General features: G+C 39.7%; 1 protein-coding gene across 1 annotated transcript in view; it reads right to left on the reverse strand.

Moving 5' to 3' along the window:
* ATP13A4 (ATPase 13A4) overlaps positions 1-20,985 on the reverse strand; it is a 130,748-nt gene that overhangs the window by 24,217 nt on the left and 85,546 nt on the right. Inside the window, exons 13-21 of the mRNA XM_034999838.1 lie at positions 19,605-19,666; positions 17,051-17,201; positions 14,977-15,063; positions 14,595-14,748; positions 13,389-13,500; positions 7,537-7,661; positions 3,069-3,232; positions 2,133-2,255; positions 848-927 (exon numbers count right to left, since the gene is read on the reverse strand). Coding sequence (XP_034855729.1) covers positions 848-927; positions 2,133-2,255; positions 3,069-3,232; positions 7,537-7,661; positions 13,389-13,500; positions 14,595-14,748; positions 14,977-15,063; positions 17,051-17,201; positions 19,605-19,666 — 1,058 coding nt within the window. The remainder of the gene's footprint in view (positions 1-847; positions 928-2,132; positions 2,256-3,068; positions 3,233-7,536; positions 7,662-13,388; positions 13,501-14,594; positions 14,749-14,976; positions 15,064-17,050; positions 17,202-19,604; positions 19,667-20,985) is intronic.

Here is a 20,985-nt window from a genome sequence, read left to right on the forward strand (position 1 = left end):
TGACAAATATTATGGATAGTCTGCTTTTTAAGGTAGGAGTGCTCTCACAGCATTTACAGAATTGGCTATACTTCTCTTCCACACTGTCATACTCGTTTACTATCTGGGTTGTCAACCATGTGGAGAAGACAGGGCTTTCTGAATTAAGAAGCTTGCCTAGTGACTAAATCAAGTAGGAGGATGAAGTGGGAATGAGTAGGAGTCACATCTACGTGGTCTAGCACCAGAAGTAAAGAAAGCTTCCAGGACTCCATGGGTTCTATTAACAAGAAATAAAGGGTCCTAAATAATGGGCACATTATTTGAACTGTCTATTCTGTAATGGAGACCCTTGTGTTAGAAGAGAATTATTTTTCTGATTTAAGACAGAAAGGATGCTCTGCCATATAAATGTTTTAATATTTTTAAGGTTATGTGAATCTCTTGCCATATGAATCTCCTTATATCAGAACTGTAATAATAACTTATAAAAATAAAGTCTAAATTCTCATTGTACCTTCAGGAGCTGAACTCAAACTACCCTTCCAGGTTCATTTCTCACCATACACTTTCATGCCCCACATGTTCTAGTCCAGTGGTTCTCAACTCTGGATGCAAAATTGACTTATTTGAGGAGCTTTGAAAAAGCACTGATGTCCAAGCCTCAAATGAGCAACTGAATCAGAATCTCTGGACAATGGGGTCCTGGTAGTGCTATTTTTTCAAAACTCCTGAGGTAACTGTCATATGCAGTTAGGTTAAGAACCCGTGCCTTAGCCAACGTAGGTGACTTCCTGTACCTCTTACACTCTCCCTGACTGTCATGCCTCCAGGCACTTCATACCACCTGAAATGGCAAAGAACCTACTCCAGTTTCTGAAATTCTTCCACCAGACTGGATTTCTGCCCAGGAGACATTCTTGCAAAGATGGTCCCATTGATCAGTATCTGTAAGGAGTCCGAGAGAAACTTTATCATGTCAGTTATGCATACATGAAATAATTGATAATACTCAGGACACTGACTAGGTAATAAAATTCATGAATGGCAAAAATAGTTTGTTTCCAAGAAGTCCATTTTGGGATTTTAAGACGTTGAGAACTTGGTCGTAAAATAAGTGACCAAGGAGACCAAAAATCAGTAAAGACGTAATAAAAATTTTTGAATTTAGCTGAGCTGCCATAGAAAGTGTGGTCAAAAAATCCCGAACTTAATGGAATCTTGAACCAGTAGAATAGGAGAAATTGCAGGATATCCAGAGGTTAACATCCCAGGAAAAGGAAAGGAAGTAACTGTTTCTCAGAAAATTGTTCAGAACTAGCAGAAAAACAGCCTAATGATGAAATAGTGACAATTTGTGGTCTTTGATTTAACTGTACCATCTGGACTTGACCAATTGTGAAGCTCAGCTGATATCCCAAGCTTAATTTGGGCTATGGAACACTGATGGTTTGGAGATCCTAAACCTATACCAGCTCCATCCACCTGAGCTTTATCCTATAGAATCTAAATTCTTTTGTGTTAGAGCTGCATATTCCCTGCTCTTCTTGGCAGTAACTCAGCTTAATGTTTGATCAGTCTCAAAGTCTTTATTATTTTTCCCCTAAATATTACCTAAGAGGATAAGCAATTGAATTAAAAAAAAAAGAATAAAAACAATTTATTTTTGGATTACACTGGATACAGTCTTTTTCTAGTTTGTCTACATGTTATATATAAAACTTACCTTCCCCCACTATGAGTTTGTTCTTCATCAGAAAAGTGTTAAGTTTGACTCTCTTTTGTATAGAGGTTCTCTATCAAAAACCTAATGGAATTCCTCTATTCTTGGCCTGCCTTCCTGTATAATTGCTGGATTTCCACTACACCAGGAGACCCCTCACCATGGCAATATAAAGACAGCCACCCAAAAACAATCCTTATGACTTGAGAAGTCCCTAATACTTTATTCCTATAGATGATGAGAAATTGGCTAATCAAATTTACTAATTTTAAATCTAGTAAGAAATGAGACAACAAAAATATTTGCCTCTTTTATGATATATTCAATAGGTATATATTACCTATAGAGGCTTGAAATTACTTAGGAACATGCTCTATAAGTGACATCATCAGCATCTTTACTGGGAGATTGATAGCCTCTTAGAACTTACCTTTGGCAGTAGGCTGCTGAAATGTTGACTTATAACTTGAAAAGATTTTCCACTTAAGGCAAAATGGTAACTTCCTTCTCTGCCATTATCAGAGACCTCTTCCCTGATATTAATGTAATTATCCTGCAAAGCAAGACACAGTTACTTTAGACACATGATAGAGTGGTAAAGGACCACAAATATATCAAAGAGAAGGCAATGATGACAGTCTGGGGTCTCTCTTTAAGAGTCACACTACAGCTCTGATTCCTCAGAGAAGCACTTTCTCTTTGCTGGATCAATCTTTGCACATCACAGCCTCCAGTGAATAGGAAAATAGCACTTACTCATGTCTTGTTCTCATCCTGATTTGATCTTGGTGAGTCCCAGAGAAGAGCACATTTCACACATTTCAAGTGTAAAATACAAAGCACTGCAGCTTAACAAATCTCTCCCTGAAGTGAGAACTTACAATTTGTTTTCTTATAGAATTAATATTGTTCCACAAGGACACAATAGAGATAAGATACTGACAAGATTGGGAATAAATGTATAAAACTTTTTTCCTACCCTGAAGACATAGTCTAATTTTCCAATGCACACAGCAGTTTCTCTCCCAGGGACTAAATCTCCCTTGGACCCAATGGGATGACTAGCAAGCAAGAGGAAGATGAGAAATTAGATTCACAGTCCTGCTTACTACATTTTTTCTCATATAGAGCCAACAACTTTATTACACTTAAAAGAATGGATTCTTCCCAGCACCCAGGAAAGCACTATACATTAAAGCTCAGTAGGACAGTATGAGAAACTGATAAGAGTTCTTCAGACTGCATATGTGTTAGACATTTAGAGAAATATGTTGACCCTAACTGACCTGTACATCTCACCAGTCAAAGCTTCTCAGTAGCAACACTGTGAGCCATAATATGGCAGAAGGTCTGTTTTTAAGTATACCTGATTGCTATATCCAATGTGTTTCTTTTCTTCTACTAATTTCCAAGTTATAGATGCTGATGGGGACCCAGTGGTTTCATTCGCTTCAATAAGAATGACTTTTTGGCTTTCAGAAACCATTCCAGACTTCCTGGCCACTGTTATTGCAGTCTGAAGATTGTCACCTACAAGAAAGGAGGAGTATAGCAAGATGAGGTTGAAGAAATAGAATCAATTCATGTATGGCCTGGAAAACTAGAGTAAGGAGTTCAGAACTTATTTTAGGTGTGTGAAAAGAAATGATTTCTAAGTCTCTCTCACTCTGATTCTCCATAGATTCATGATCCCTTTTGTGATTCTTGTTGCTTTTCATCTGGTTATTTCATAACCTACCAGTATATTCTTTTCCAGAGAGTGGGAAGAAAGAATAAAAAGGCAAATTTCAAATCTATTTCCATCATCTGTTAGCTTGGTAAACATTTAGCAAAATCCCACTGATTTAATATAGTATCAGGTGGCTCCACTTTCAGCCAAACTGGAATAAAACCACTAAAATCTATTTCTCCCACTGATTACAGTAGAAAACTATGGGCAAAATACAAAACGCAACTATCCAAGGCTTTTGACAGTAAACATAAGCAGGCAGAATGTGGAAGGGAATCGAATCTGGAGAAACAATCTACAAGGTGGTGATATTCTTGGCTTTTTTTTTTTTTTTCCTCTTTCCTCTCACGTGTTTGACCTGAGTGTGAACCCCAGTCCCAGAGCTGTGAAGGAAGCTAAAACTCCAAGAGAAACTTAGTCTTTCTGGCCAGAGAAACCAGAAGAAAAAGAGCCTGAAGGCTGAAGAATTATAGGGCAGACCCAAGAAAGGAGACAGCTAGACAAAAGACTAACTCAGTATATGAACTCAACTCAGAGTTGTGCACGTGCAGAACAAACCCAGAGAAGAGCAGAAGCCTCAAGAACTGAACTATGATATTAATCACCTCTCATGTCCTAGAGTTTTGCTTGCTAAAGCAAACAAATAAAAACAACCTCAACATTCTCTAGAGGATTTTAACAGGATCTAAAGTCTCACAATATAATAGTTTAAATGTTCAGGATATTCAACATAAAAAAAAAAACCTGGAAAATGTGGTCAATTCTCAAGAAAAAAAAAGACAATCAACAGTTGCTTATCCAAGAATGACCCAGATGTTGGACTTACCAGACAATGTTTTTTTTTTTTTAAAAGATTTTATTTATTTATTTTGACAGAGAGATAGACAGAAGAGCACAAGCAGAGGGAGTGGCAGAGGGAGAGGGAGAAGCAGGCTCTGCACTGAGCAGGGAACCCGATGCGGGACTCGATCCCAGGACCCTGAGATCATGACCTGAGCCGAGGGCAGACGCTTAACCATCTGAGCCACCCAGGCGCCCCCAGACAATGTTTTTAAAGCAGCTCTTATAAGCCTCCTCCATGAGGTGAAGGTTAACACTCTTAAAATAAATGATAAGACAGAAGTTCTCAAGAGAAAAAAATATACTCTATAAATAAGAACCAAACGACTACTTCAGAATTGGACAATATAACTGAAATAAAAAATTCATCGGATGCTCTCAAAAGTAGAATGGAGATGACAGGAAAAGGAGTCAGTGAATTTGAAGATAGATTAATAGAAGTTACACAGTCTGAAAAAGAGAGAAAAATTTAAAAACGAAAGAACAGAGTGGAAGAATAACAACATTCATCTCATTAGAGTCCAGGAAGGAGAGGAGAAAGAAATGAGAACAGGAAAAAAATATTTTGAAGAAATAAAACAGAGAAGTTCCTAAATATGGTAAAATATTTAAATTTATAAATTTAAGAAGCTCAGTGAATCCCAAGCAAGATAAACTCGGTGAGAACCATACACGGAAACCTTATAATCAAACTTCAAAAAACAAAGATAAAGAAAATATCTTAAAAGCAGCTAGAGAAAACAATATATTATATATTAGGGAATGATTATTCAAATTATCACAGATTTCTCATCAAAAATCATGGAGACAAAATGACAGTGGGATATCCTTGAAGGGCTGAAGAAAGAACAGTCAACTCAGACTCCTATAGCTAGTGACAGTATCCTTCAGAAATGAAGAGAAATAAAGACATTCTTAGAGGAAGGGAAACTAAGATAATTTGTTGCATATACATGACAACTGTAACTTAAAGGACAGAAGGCAGAGGACCTTTATGGTTGTAAGTCTTCTTGAAAGGGTAGGTACAGATGTTGTGATTCCTAGAGCAACCACTAAACAATAAATAATATAACACCTGGCTGACCCCTAACATGGCTTTCTTCAGGTTTCTACCGAAGTACTTATGAGAATCTCCAGAAGAGCTAACCAGTGGGCAAGAGCCTCTCTACTCTGAGGCTGGAGCCCTGAGAGCTAAGAGGTGTCCTCCACATGCCTCAGCAGGGTACCAAGAGTTGGGCTGCTTTGCAACACAGGACCATTTTGCTACCCACCACCCCAGAAGTTCAACTGTTTGGGATATTCAGCCCAGGCCTGAGCCTCAATGACCTGACAGAGAAATATAACAACCTATTTAAGAAATCCCAGAAGCTGAACAGGAAAAGATCAGGCAGAACAACCAGAACACACGACAAGCAAAATAGAGTAGTTGCTGAAGATAGAGGAATCCTACATTAAAATGTTAAAAATAATGAGTGCACTTAAGAAAACTCAAATGTGCCCTCCTCTCCCTACCCACCATCACCATCAAAAAAAAAGGGGGGGGAGGTTTTAAGGGCCATTCTCACCCCAAAACATGATTTCAGAACTTAACATTTAAGAGGTGATTTGAGGGAAATAATGGTCATTTTTGGAACCTGAGTCTGTGGTTTAGAAAAACTGGATGCAAAAAAAAAAAAATCTTAAAGCACAAAGCAAAATTATAACAAATACAAGAATCACAAGAAAAAAGATAAGAGACTGAGAGGATAGATCCAGGAAGCGTATCATGTGAATAATAGAAATTCCAGAAGGGAAAAAGGAAGAGACAGAACAAATGCAATAATTAAAATGAACAATAGAAGAAATTTTCTTGACAGGAAGAAGATAGATTAAAAGTGCTCACTATGTTCCATACTGAATTAATGAAAAAAAAGACAAACATATAGACATACCCTAGTAGTATTTCTAAACTCCAAAATTAAAGGAAAGGATTATATACAGAAGAGAACAAATTACCTACAGTGGACTGTCATTAGAACTGTAATAACACCTAGAGATCATTAAGGAAAAAAAAAGGACTATAACCCCCAAGTCCTATACCCAGACAAGAAATCATTCACCTGTCAGAGCAAAGAAAGATATCTGGTATATGTAAGAAATCAGAGAGCATATCACCCTTCCATCCTATCCAAGGACAACTCTTGAGAAAAAAAAATTTAACCAGGCAAGCCAAGAAACAGAACAGAAATCCTATGTGAGGGCAGAAGCGAAGAGGTGGGGTACAGAATGATGTGTTCTTATTTAATACTAAGGATAGACTGTGAGAATGTGTCAAATAAGAGTTGAAAGATTTTTGAAACAGAAGGGTCATAATGTAAAGGGAATTCTAAGTAGTAAATTAACTCAGCAATACCTAGAAGTTGGATTGAAGGACTAAAAAGGGAGAGGGTAAAAGTGACCCCAAAGTCTCTTGGATTGTGGGTTTAGAATGGGGGATAGAGAGGTACAGAGGAGAAAGTAGAAGCATCCTAGAGTTCCCTGCAGTGACACTGGGTTCGGGGGAAGTGGCTGGGGAATATGGGTTCCGGTGGGGAAGTATTGTGTCTTGGCGACACAATTATCAGAGTTAAATGCATCTGACTTAAAAGCAGGGAAAGAAAGGCACGCACTCAAATAAATGAATGCATTAAGAAATCATCTATTCCACTCAGAAGCATTCATTAAGAAATTCCCCACACTTCTCTTGCATGATCCTTTCTCACCACTTTCCTGTTTGTGTGATTTCGGGTTTGAGAGAAATAAGGGGATAGCATTTTTTTACCACCAGAATCATAAGTCTCAATATTGGTGGGCCTTCAGTGTAGTTTGCAGACCATGCTGACTAAGCATTTCTCTTCCTCTAACATTTAACAACAAAAATCATCATCTTTGCATGGCTCACATCTTCTTATCAGGCAGGTATTATTTCAAATGGCCCCTCTCCAAAAGGACACCACATATAAATTAGCTGGTCAAACATACTTTACCACATCACCCTGTTTTGTTTCATGTACCTCATAACTCTTATTGCTAGCTGCTTATTTGATCAATTGATTGATTTTCTATCTCACCCCACCTGAATAGAAACTTGGTGAGAGCAGTAACTTTGCCTTTTCTTTTGCTAATCTCCAATACCTAGAATGGTGTCCAACCCACAGTAGGTAGTCAACAATCTTTGGGAAATGAGTGAATCTTGTCTATTTCCACATCAAATTCTTTCTGTTTTCACGTACACTTTGTTCTATACCTGTGACCATTACAGTTCTTATCCGGGCTGAGATGAGCTCTTCCAGAACAGGTTTTGTCTCGTCCTTCAACCGATTCTCCAAGATTAGCAATCCCAGAAATATCAGGTCTGATTCTACTTTGTCCCTGGAAATATATACATATAATTGAGCAGAAAGAGCACATTATGGTCTTTCTTAGGGGAAGAAAAACAAAAACAAAGGCAAATATGTTCCTTATCAGAGTGGTCCCCACTCACTCACTTAAGCACCATTCCTTAACCACTGAATACATGCCAGGAAATACCCAGAAAGAAGACAGGACGGCTCCTCAAAAAGTTGAAAATAGAGCTACCATACGATCCAGCAATTGCACTACTGGGTATTTACCCCAAAGATACAAAAGTAGGGATACGAAAGGGTACGTGCACCCCGATGTTTATAGCAGCAATGTCCACAATAGCCAAACTGTGGAAAGAGCCAAGATGTCCATCGACAGATGAATGGATAAAGAAGATGTGGTATATATATACAATGGAATATTATGCAGCCATCAAAAAGAATGAGATCTTGCCATTTGCAACGATGTGGATGGAACTGGAGGGTATTATACTGAGTGAAATAAGTCAAACAGAGAAAGACATGTATCATATGACCTTACTTATATGAGGAATTCTTAATCTCAGGAAACAAACTGAGGATTGCTGGAGTGGGGGGTGGGGTGGGAGGGATGGGGTGACTGGGTGATGGACACTGGGGAGGGTGTGTGCTCTGGTGAGCACTGTGAATTGTGTGAGACTGTTGAATCTCAGATCTGTAACTTTGAAACAAATAATGCAATATATGTTAAGAAAAAAAAAAGAAGATAGCAGGAGGGGAAGAATGAAGGGGGGGAAATCGGAGGGGTAGACGAACCATGAGAGACGATGGACTCTGAAAAACAAACTGAGGGTTCTAGAGGGGAGGGGGTGGGAGGATGGGTTAGCCTGGTGATGGGTATTGAAGAGGGCACATTCTGCATGGAGCACTGGGTGTTATGCACAAACAATGAATCATGGAACACTACATCTAAAACTAATGATGTAATGTATGGGGATTAACTTAACAATAAAAAAATTTAAAAAATTAAGAAAAACTAGAAAAAAAAAAGACAGGACGGGACATGAAGGACACTGAGACATTTACTCTGACTGAATCAGTTGGAAGAGCGAATATTTATTAAGCAAAAGATTTGCTTTTTTATTTTTAAAGATTCTATTTATTTGAGAGAGAGAAGCAGAGGGAGAAGCTCAGAAGCTCCCTGCTGAGCCTGATGCTCCATCACAGGACCCCAGGACCACGACCTGAGCCAAAGGCAGACGCTTAACCGACTGAGCCACCCAGGCACCCCAAGCAAAAGATTTGTTTTAACTTTCATAGAGAATGAATTAAATGACCCAAAGTCTTCTTTCTGCTGTAGCTAATCTGATTTCCAGCACCTCACCTGTTAGCAACCACCAGAGAGGAGTTCCAGCTCTGGTAGAGAACATCATGAAAAGTAAGTGAGGCTCAAGAACAACAAAATACCAGTTTCTCCAGAATCCAAACCTATAAGCAATACTACTTTAGCCCCAGGAGATATGAGGCTCAAAAAACAGCCCCTCTTTTAAAGCCAAGCTCCTCCCTTCACTTACTCTGTCAGCAGGCAGCATTGCTCTTCTGCATAAAGTGTAAATGTTTCTGCAAGGAAGTGGGGCCTCTGAGGCTCCCATTCACCACAAGAACATTACCATGACATTCCACAGGATTAAGTGCAGGGGAGTACTTTTGGGGCTGAGGACCCCAAAATTCTGCCATGATTCATTTATCTGAGACCCAGACACCTCTAGCAGACAAAAGAGCAAGACACCAGTATTGCCTAATTCTGGCTGAAATACGGATGAAAGCAGCACCCAGGAAAGCATCTGGCCTTGCTTGCCATGGGTCTCTCAGTGCTGGGCCTCGTGTCAGCCAGGGGCAGGGACTTGAGTTAGCCATGCTCCAAGGACACTGCTAACACCTCCACCAGAGTGTCTGGAAGGAGGTGGGCATAGTTTGCACTACTCGCCCCAGGAACTCCCCATTCTTCTGAACCTGGCACTAAGTCTGCACAATCTGGTTCAAACTATCTTTCGAGCTTTCTCTATCACTAAATTCTTCAACTCCCCTAACTTCCAGATGAGGTGAACTAGCCACCATGCTATGGTCTGTACTCAACCATCTCAAAACATTTGCTCTGGACTGCCGTAAGACATTCTTTCTTATTTCATGGAAAAGGTTATAAGTTCCCCCATGATCTACCATTTAAACTTCCTATTTACATTTTGAGGGCCAATTCACATGTACCTCCCAATAAAAACCTCTCCAGGTAGAAATAATTGCTCCTTCAGCATCTTACCTCTACCTCAGAGTAGCATGCATTTTATTTGTTCATTTATCACTCACCATTCTTCTCTGTCTGATCTGTCTCAACAACTCGAGGGCAAGCCTGCCTGGTTTAGCAACAGGCTCAACAACATGCACATGGTGCCCAACACCAAGGAAGTGCTCAGCCAGGGTACCCTTAGTTGAAGTGCTCTGGTGTCTGATGGGACCATTTGTTTGACAGGCAGCCTAGGAAAATTTATTTCCTCTTTCAGAAATTCTGCTGCCAAAAGGTTCTCATGGAAAGCAAAGCCAGTCAGTCTGTCAAGTGATTGACCATTTACTAAATATTTAAATAGGTGAAAGGAACAGGACTAAGGAAAAAGGGGAGAGAATATGCAGAAACTACAGTAACCCCTAACTCCAGAGATTTCATGTTTAACCAGCAGGACAGCATTAGACTTGACCACCTCAGTTGTATGGAAGACTGGGAAAATTACCATGATGTACAAATAATGGTCCTATGGAGTCAGAGAGGAAGATGTAATCATTTTTGGGTGGAGTGACTGGAGAAACTTTCCTGGACAGAAGATATTTGAGCTGTTCTTTGAACAATAACTTACTTCATCCCTGATTGAGGTCCTCCAATCTTTCTAAATATCTAAAGCCTTTCTAGGCTTGTATCCAAGCCTCAGGCTTTAGATATTTTCAGAGATGATATTACATAAGCCAACCACAAGGCACCAGACTGGGTCAAGAAAATGGCCACAGGGTCTACCATCTGACATAATCTGCAGCCTACCTTGGCACTCCTATTTCTGGCTCCTCTGGCACATGGTGTTCATAGGGTTCAATATACAATAATCAAGAGACTATACTTCTAATCTCAGATTTGCCACTATCTTGCTGTATGACCATGGGCAAATCACTTTCTTTGTCTGGTAATCTATTTCTTATTTTGTAAAAGAAGGTGGTAAAACTAATCTTCAAGATCTCTTCTAGCTCTAACACTACATGATTCTTCTTTTCATGAGTTTCAATATGAACCAAGAAGTAAAGAGAAGTGGTCTCTTGAGGGATCTCAAGCTTTGCAACTTGGAATAGTGAGCTCTCTTTTCCTGCCTCCTGCACAGACATTATACCTCCTCCTGAAACATCCAAAAATAATAAAGAATGGAGAATATGATACGAAGGAAGCATTGTCATCCACGAGATTAAACTTCATGTTCTTAAAATCCATGCAATTTTTAAAGGTTGAAATATGCAAAAACTGGGCCAAGAACACTCAAAGAAATTATGACATCAGTGCTGGAACCACTCTGAGTAAACACACACACATATACACACATATACACTCGCACACACATCCCCCCAAGAAAGAAAGAATGTTCTGCTCCAATTAGGGATTAGCAAAGGCTAGGTAAATTAGCTTAGCTAGGAATAGATGTAGAGGAGAGGCAAATTGACAACCTAAGATTAGATCCTATTAGATCCTACAAGTGTTTAGATCTTACCAGACTGAAAAGTTGGAATTTCAATGCTGTTAGCCGGGGCATGTACGCTCCTGTGTGCCACAGCCCTCACCGTTCCCTATTGCTTATGTGCCTTCACCGTTAGTGTTTTGTTATCTGCACCAGCCCCAAGGCCATGATTTTGAAACTTGTAGATGTGCAAATATTTTATTATAATAATCAGAAGTAGCAGCCTAGTAGCCAGAATCTTGATATATATCTGTCAACGGATTCTCAGGAAACAAAGTTAGATTCCCAATTCTGCGACACCCTGGACCCAAGTTTTCTTTTCTTTAAAATGTGAGATCCAATCTCAAAGTTCACTTTTAGCTCTCTCACTTGAGTAACTTGAATGGCCTGCATCGATTAAATTACAACAAATAACCAGAGTTGTAATAGCCAAAGTTTTAAGGGTCAATCTAAGCTGGCCACAGGAATCCAATACTCAGTGATTTTCAGTGAGCTACTTCCCTCTCTGCCCATTCACAAAGTGACCGAGTTAGGGCATTTGGGTGGTTCTCAACAGGAGTGCTACTGCTGCTGGAGGACATTTTGGAAATGCACAGTGAAGAATTCCCCTGCATCCCACATGCCTTTTGAATATTTTACAGGACATTCATGAGCATTAAAAAATCATTTATACTTTCCTAAGCCAGTATAGGCTTATACTGTTTATAATGTACCATTATTATACTATATAGTACACTGTATTATTATAATACACCTAAGACTACTAATATTATATTAAACAAATATAAATTTCTTACACTTCCCCTTGCTGTATTTTACATATAAACACAAAGTATTTTTGCACATTTTTGATATTCTGTTGAATTTTTCAAGAATGCAACTACCATGTAAATTGAAAAGAGATTGTACTGTTTTATTCAGTTTAACCAAGAGTTTGTAACCATTTCAGAGTCATCTCACTGACCACAGGACTGCTGGTGGTATTTGAGACTTCAATATGTAAACACACATGTATCAGTCTGCACCCACCGCACCCCCCCCACCGTGATTCTACACACAGGTGCAAGCAACATATCGCTTCAGTTTGATTTCACTTCAGTTTGATTTCATGGAGTCAGCTGAGCAAATACCGAATTATTACTTTTTGTCATGAATTGTATTTTTGCTTCTATTTTTACTATATAAGACGGCGTTATACTTATTTTTTACAGAGAGTGTGTGCAGATCATATTACATACGAATTTTTTATCTTAAAGGAAATGGTACAAAATATAATTACAGTAATCTGAATCTGACAGGGTTGAACACAATTATGTTAGACCTCCTGAACTTAAAATCCAAAATAACAAAATAAGCCTTGATTATCTCCACAGCAGTGTTACCCACAGAAGCTGACACAGAGTATTGGACATGGCAGTGAAGGCAAAATAAACACAGTAATCTCTAACTCGTGGAAAATAAAACAACAAATTTGAACTAATAAATACTCCAGTCCATTTTAGCTTGTAAGCACCTTTTTTACATATCAAAACTTTCTCTAGAACAGCTCCTCTAAAGCTTTTCTTGCTACCTGGATTATGCGTTAAATCTAAGCTCTACTTATTTGTTTCATTAAGTTGAGTATTTATTGAGAATTTTTTTCAGACAAATGTTATGTTTTCTAACTCTCAACCAATTCCCTAACTCTAAAAAAAAATTAGCTACTTGTATCTGGTACAAAATGAGGTCATAACCATAATTTCAAACTCTCTGAAACACTGGTTATATTCATATCTGTTTTCACAAAGCTGTACAATTATGTCATATTTTATAGTTTATACAGCTATTTCTCATAAATTCTCCCAGTGTTCATTTCAGCTTTGTGACTGAAGCAAGACAGGGATGACTCTATCCCTGCTTACCAAGTTCAGAGACACTTTATGCACACAATTCCAGCAAGCTATGTTGCTCAGTCCACGGCCCAGTCCACTGCCCAGCAAACCATCCTGCCTTATCAAATCCTCCCCACGTACCTTGTCAAGGCAGTGCTGTGATGATCCATTTCCAGCTTCTTGTAGGCCAGTGCTATGACCCGGAAGCCCTGTGTTGTATAACTCTGAAGTTCGCTAACAAAACTAGTTGGTACTGTTCAGAAAATAATGCAAGATTAGTACGCAACATTTACTCAGCCAGTACTGGTGGAGAAATTCTCTACAAACAGATGCAGCTCTTTCCCAAGAAACCACTTCTAAAAAGATACGCTAACAAGTCAGTGGGAACCTTAAACATAATTACATTGTCAAGATTGACCTCTTGGGATCCAGTGAAACTGAAATGAGAATAAAGCATTCAAGAAAAGAAAAGAAAAGAAAAGAAAGGAGAAGAGAAGAGAAAAAAGAAAAGAGAAGAGAGGAGAGGAGAGGAGGAAAGAAGGAAGGAGGGAAGGAAGGAAGGAAGGAAGGAAGGAAGGAAGGAAGGAAGGAAGGAAGGAAAGAAGCAAGGAAGGAAGGAAGCAAGCAAGCAATTGCAATGTGCCATGGAAACACTTCGAGGGGTTTATACCAAACCGGCAGAAAGTGGGTAGATGAAGGAGGAAGAAAGGCATTTTGGCCAAGGGAGCATCATATGCGCAGATATGGAGACACAAGACAGCGAGACAGTGAATTCAGTTCAAGGAAGCACAAGAAGTAAGGATAGGAGTGGTAAGGCATATCTGGAAAGTATGACAGGAGTCAGATCATGAAGGACTTATATATGATCCTAAAGGAGTATGAGACTATCCTGGAGCCTGTGGGAAGCAACGGAAAGAATAAAAGAAAGAAAGTAACAACATGGTTATACTATGTGGTGGAAAAACCAATGTGGTCACAGTATAAAAGGTGAATCAGAGTAGGAGAGACTAGGGGCTGGAGGTTGATTCGCCAGATACTGAAGTGATCCAGTGGAGGGATGAGGGCCTAAGTTGATGTAGTGACAGGGCCATGGATTAGCAATTGATAAAACAGAGGTTCTGAAAGAGAGGGAAGAATCAGGGACAAATCCTAAACTAGGGGTAGTACCATTCACCAAGATGGAAAATACAGGAAGTAAGAAAGGTAAGTATTGAGTTTGGGATGCCAGCTGAGTCGCCACATTAGCAATGACCAGTAGGCAATTAGATTCATAGATCTAGTGCTGATGGGACACATTTGGGCTGGAAATACAGATTTGTCAGTTGTATTACACATCTATTCACTTACCTGTCTCAGGTTGGCAAAAACTGGCCACCCTTTCTGGTGCACCTTTCATGAATGCCAGCCGGTCACCCCCCATCTCTTGGGCAATGACTGTCATCCTCTGCAATGCTGATGAGAATGGGAACTGACGCAGGATAGCAATTCCTTCCACTGGGACCTGGTTGAGGGATGAGGAATGGAGAGGGACATACCAACAGAGCTCCTAGCTATTAGGAATTAATTACTCCTCCCTCAATCCTTATTTTAGCAAATACAGGAAGCAAAGTCTTAGCAATTTTCACATATGGAATTCAAAGAAGACACATCTGTGTCCTTTCAAAATTGTAGGCCTGAGACCTTCCCTTTGAGTTTGAGCATTGTGGGGCAGAGAGTAGGCAAGGCTTACCTGGCTGGCTGTTTTGCAGGGCTTAACTACCATGGCATGTGCCGGCACTCCCTTGGTGTGGAAATCGTCCCCAGAAAGAGCCATCTCCTATTTCACAAATGAGATATTTCATTGTAGAGATTTATTTATTTATTGTTCATCTACTAATACCAGGCTCAAACACGCCCCTTGAGAAAATCCTCAGACCACTTCAGTGTTTTCTCGGTGTCTCCTCCCTCAGCTAGATGGAGGTGAACCAGACTTATTTCACCACAGGGGGGAAAAAAGTGCATTGGAAATGCAGCAGAACTTGAAGGGAAGATAATTCTGAATTATTCATGCAATTTATCCTGCTTTCTCTGTTGGAATGTGCTGCATAAAGTTCATTCTCCACTTCTGAAGAGCTTAACTTGAAAATAGTGAGAATGAAGAGCCAGACTTGTGTGTGAGGGTCTTTGTTTTCCTGGAGTTTGAGGCTGTTTCTGCCCTTCCCTCTCTGTCTAATTTGAATCGATAGTCCTCAGGGCCAGGCAGGGCAGGGACTGTGATGTACAAGGCTAGTGTTCAGTAAACACTCAGTAATTGCTGAAATAATAACCCTAAATTATAGTCAAAACAACCTTTTACCCAAAGATGTCAAAATGCTTTTTAATCATATCATCCAGCAGCTGAAAAAAATCTCAGGGAAGAAATTTTAGTTCCTACTTAAAGATACAGAAACAGTAACCCAGGAAGGATGGGGGACTGGCAAAGTTACACCAGCCTACTACAGAACCATGCCCCACTAGAGCTGGAAGGACTCTAGAGATTGTCTCCTTCAGCGGGGCTAACACATGTTTCATAGGGGTCTAGAGCTGAAACAGGATGTAGTGGGGGGAGGCGGGCTTGTGGCTAAGTAGGTGGAGGGCATTTCCTGCACTTCACACGGTACTCCCCGTCTTCTATCTCAACCACAGCAACTCCAACTGTTGTTTTTTTTCTTATAGAATGCTTCTGAATAAGGTTTTCTTTTTTTTTCCAAGAAGACAGATGCGTTTTTCTTTTCTTTTTTATTTTTTTTTATTATGTTCAGTTATCCACCATATAGTACATCATGTTGTGATGAGCACTGGGTGTTATACGCAACTATGCAAATAAGGTTTCCTTTTAAGAAAAGAGTCCAGCTTGGTTGCTTTGTTTTGTTTTGTTTTATTTGTTTGTTTTGTAGGAACTCTGCTGATCTAATTCAGTCCCGTCATTTTAAGGTCATGAGAGCCGAAGCCCCAGCAAGAGAGCTGACTTCACAGGGCCGAGCAGTCAGAACAGAGCCAAAACCAGAACTGGGAAGTCCTGAACTACACCATTTGTTCTTAAATCTGCTTCAGTCTCAACAAAAGTTCTTTCATGGTTTCCCTTTCTATTGTTTCTAGCTTTAGAAACAAAATCAATATCCAAGGACTAGGAATAAAACTTTTGGTAACAATGAGTTATCCTAAGCACAGGAGACAGTGCTGTTTCCTAATCCCCATGTTCTTTTTTTTTTTTTTAAGATTTTGTTTATTTATTTGTCAGAGAGAGAGAAAGAGCACACAAGCAGGGAGAGCAGCAAGCAGAGGGAGAAGCAGGTTTCCCGCTGAGCAAGGAGCCTGATGTGGGACTCCATCTCCAGACCCTGGGATCATGACCTGAGCTGAAGGCAGATGCTTAACCAACTGAGCCACCCAGGCGTCCCCTAATCCCCATGTTCTAGAAAAATTTTAAATCAGACATTGCTCAAGAGTTGGAAAATAATTACACAGTAATTATATTGTCTCGAGTTGGAAGATTTATATAATAATCATAATTACATTAATCCTATTAACCCGTAATATGCCAAGCACATTACCAGGGATTTTTTTTTAGCATCATTCCATTTAATGCTCACAATAACCCTACAATGGAGATACTATTATTAGTCGCATTGTACAGATGTACAGGCTTAGATTAGTTTGCCTGTCACTACTACATGCAACTCTTTATTGTAAACCTCACATTTGTAAGCACTGAATAACTATGAAATCCATGTGGTCCTGACACTGAAGATGCTTCTGAGCTTTGCTGAAGAGCAGGGTCTTACCCAGGTGGTAGATTCAAACATCTTGAGATCCAGAGGATCTCCCTGGATGGTCCCATCGAGAAGAATCAGAGAGTGGCAGGTGGCCATGGCTGCACACAGCGGGCCCCATGGCAAAGACCTGCCCGAGGCAAAGCTGTGGATCTCCTGGAAGCTAAAGGAGAAAAGAAAAGGGGCTTCGGTCCTCTCCCTCCATGCCAAAATGGAGCTTCTGGAAGTAAATATCCATTTAAAAATTAATTTAGCATGGCTTGTTACATTAGTACTCATTCTCTAATCCCCCCCACCAGATCACTACTGTTCCGTTTAGTCATCATCCTTCCATAAGTTCAGCAAGTGTGGGAAAGGTCTTGAGCTTCTTTCAAGATCTTTCTTTTTATTTGTCATAGTTTGTCTTCAAATGCGGTCTCAGGTTATTATTTCTCATGAAATATGGCCTTAGGTTGCTCTAGCCTTTTCTTTCTGAAAGCAACCACATCACAGTGTTAGCTCATAATTCATCCATATTTCTTCCTGGCTTCCTCATTCAAGCTTCCTTACAAGTTCAAAAACCTCTTGGCTGACTACTGACTCTGTTGATTGTATCTATTATTACATATCAAAAGTTCAATTTGTCTTAGTGGTTTTCAGTATAACCCCCAGTATTTCGGTAAACATTAAGCAATCACCAGCAGTGTGATTCACACAGAAGCTTAAGCTCACACTGAAAAGCCAATACAGATCGGGGGGCGGGGGGAAGAAAATCTTATTTTTAAGATGGCACACACACTCTCATCACTATGTAATTCTGAATATGTAATTCTGAGTTCCTGAGGATTGGGCCAAACCCTGGTTTGCACAACAAATAAATAGAACTCTCTCTCATCCTTGTCCTTGTATTCTTATTTGAACGTTTATGATTGATCCCACTCAAATAGCCCAGGTAGCCTTCTGATGGTTCTGGAAGTATCGGGCATATTGGGCAGGGCTTTTGGGAAAAGATAAGAAGTATTAAAGATGAGTTTACCTTTTACAAGAAGATATTTAATAGCCTATAAGTCAGATGCTTCTTACCTAGTATTGAATCAGGTTTTTCCGATGTTATTAATTAAATTTATCAATTTTTTTTCAAATTTTAAATTTCCCTTTTAGTCATTTAAAACCAACTTTGACCTTTCTGAGGGAAGGAAGGAAGGAAAAGAGGAAGAAAGAGTGGCAGGCCTAATTAATCAATCAATAACCTAAACATTATATCAATTGTTTTTATTTAAATTTGACAAGCTACTTTTAGAAGTAGAAAGTTTTTCGAATAAGATGATGTCAGTTCAGTAAGCAGAAAAGCATTCAAAAGATGGAACATAGTGAGTTCATTTTAATAAAACAAACATTTGCTGTGCATGTACTCTGTGTAGCTGGTATAATGCCACAGCATGAGGAGCACAAATGTAAATAAGAAACACACTGCTCTCAGGATGCTCTCATATTTGAATAAATGCATACACTTATTGTAGAAGCTGAAGTAGAAACATACTAGGTAACAGGAAGACCAGGTATATACCTAAATCCATCTTTGAGAGAAAATGGAAAGAACTTTAGAACGTTTAATACTTAGAAGAGGCTTCTTCTGTGGACTAAAGTGACTAGAAGCACCAAGATTTATATTTTTTAACCCAGGAAAGAGACTTGTTTATAAATAACATTTTAATATGAAAATGTATTAAACACATGTAATTAAAATCTTTTATGGATAAATTCTATGTCATCTGCATAACACAGAAAAACCACAATGTACCCTTTATGTAATAGATGCTTTTGTGGTGGAAGTTGTAAGTGTGAGAGGGAAACACTTTCATTAAAAAAACCAAATGTAAATATCAAATGTTTCCTGTTCTGATCACAAGTGGAGGTAGTGGTGAGAAAAAGCAGGCAGGGCTGCAAAGTCAGACATGGCCACAAGAGGGCCACACAAGAGAGCTGTGCAAGTCCTACCACCCGGAGCAGAAAATTGCCAAGACGGAGTCTTTTCTGGCTGGACAGGAAGAGTTTCCAGCAACCAAAAGGTGGAGTTTCCAGAACTACGGTACCAAGGGAAATGAGTGCATTAGCTACGGTTCCACAGGTGTTCCTCCTCCTGCAATTCAGTGTACCCAAGTCCATGCAGTGTTCTTCCTCCTGGCGCACCTAAAGGTTTCAGTTTGTACCAGGAATGTACCTCCCTGAGGTAATTAGGTACATTGAGTCAACTTCAGGCCCCTGACTAATATGCTGACAGCAAATTACATTATATTAAATTTTTTTTTTTTTTTTTTTTTTTGCAAATTACATCGTAGCAAGGACTTGAAACCCATCCTTCTCCTAGGTTTGTGAGTGGCACCGGGCAGGGGGTGGGGTGGAGGGAGATATACGTTTTAGTAAGACTTGGAAGTGTTTAAAAAGAGAAATTACATGAAGGTACTATGGCAGCCACTGCTCCAAAGCCAAAGTCAAAATATCTTCATTATTAATTTTCAGGAGAAAATGTATAGTATTTTTTTCTGGGAAAAGAGAAATGCCAAAGCATTCGATCCAGAGTACTCACCCACTCCTATCGCAGGGCACGACTCCCCAGAGATCCAAACCTTCCCTTGTTAAGGTGCCTGTCTAAACAGAAACAAGCACTCGGTTTACTCTGAAGATCCGGCAGCCCCATAATGACAACCCATAAGGTATGTTTTAACAGGGAAATATATGTCAAGAACACATTACTGAGATCAGCACTTCAAGGAAGGACACAATCAGGTGGGTATCGGGGGTCCTGGGCAGAAGCTTTGATGAGCTCACACCAGTTGTCTGGCCAAGCTGGTGATAAAAGGAAGAAACAGTATCTGTCTTACATACTCCAGAGGCTGGTCTTGAGGATCTAATGGTAGAGTAAATGGATGGCAAAGCCTCCATAAGCCTGTAAGAGCTCTAAAAAGGGTGAGTCCCAGTTTTTATAGCAGAAGATAATAAGTGGGAGTAGACTGTCCCTGCTCTAAACAGATGGTTTGCTATTTGACACCTAAAAAAAAAAAGGTGCTTATTGGTATTTCTCTCAGTGCAGGATAATGATGAAGAGTTTGGATTCATTTAAAACACCAGCTGGGCAAATTATTTAATCACTCTGCACATCAGAACCCTTTCCTATAACATGCTTATAACCAGATAAGGTTGTCATGAACATCAAATGAGGTAATACAAAGTGCTTAATGTCTGACATAGAGTAGGACCGAATTGTAATGATAATTACTCACAATTATTACTTATTTTATTCAAATTCATGTCATAATGGTCTTTCCCACCCTGCTTCTTTTGCCAGGCCCAAGGAGGAGATGGTAAGGGATTCAGCATGTGTTTGACCTGCAAAGTAACCAATCTTCTATGTGGCCCCTCCTCCTCAGGAGGCAATAGTTCTCTGCCTTCATCATCCCAGGGCCAAGTGCCAGAGAAAACCCTACAGCCCAGAGCTCACCCAAATCATTCAAACTAGCCAATCATAAGCTATGGCCTGACTTGCCTTCCCTGGAGAGACCCCAATAAAGACCACGTCCCAAGCATTTCCCTCACTCCTGCTTTGCTACCTCACCAAAGACTGGCATTCCTCCTGTGGCCCCACATGGTGAGCCGTGCCTCTCCTTACCAGGAGAACTGTGAGTAATGTTAAACTTCTTTCAAAGGCAATGACCTCTCTGCAGTCATCAGTCATCTTTATAAATGAAGACCTGGGCACAAAACAGCCCGTCTTCTCCATCTTCCCCTCTCACAGCTCCCACCCTCACCCAGTTTAGGCACAGACCAAAAGAATACAGTCAAGAGAAGATAGAATAAGAGGCTCATTGGGAATAACTAGCATATAATCAAGGATAATCTTAAGCAATATACTACAGATGGGAAAATATAGTAAGGATTTGATTGGGGTCTTCATATAACCAAGTCCAATT

The sequence above is a fragment of the Mirounga leonina genome, unplaced genomic scaffold (genome assembly GCF_011800145.1).
Source record: "Mirounga leonina isolate KUSES-001 unplaced genomic scaffold, KU_Mleo_1.0 Mir_115, whole genome shotgun sequence".
Classification (NCBI taxonomy): Eukaryota; Metazoa; Chordata; class Mammalia; order Carnivora; family Phocidae; genus Mirounga; species Mirounga leonina.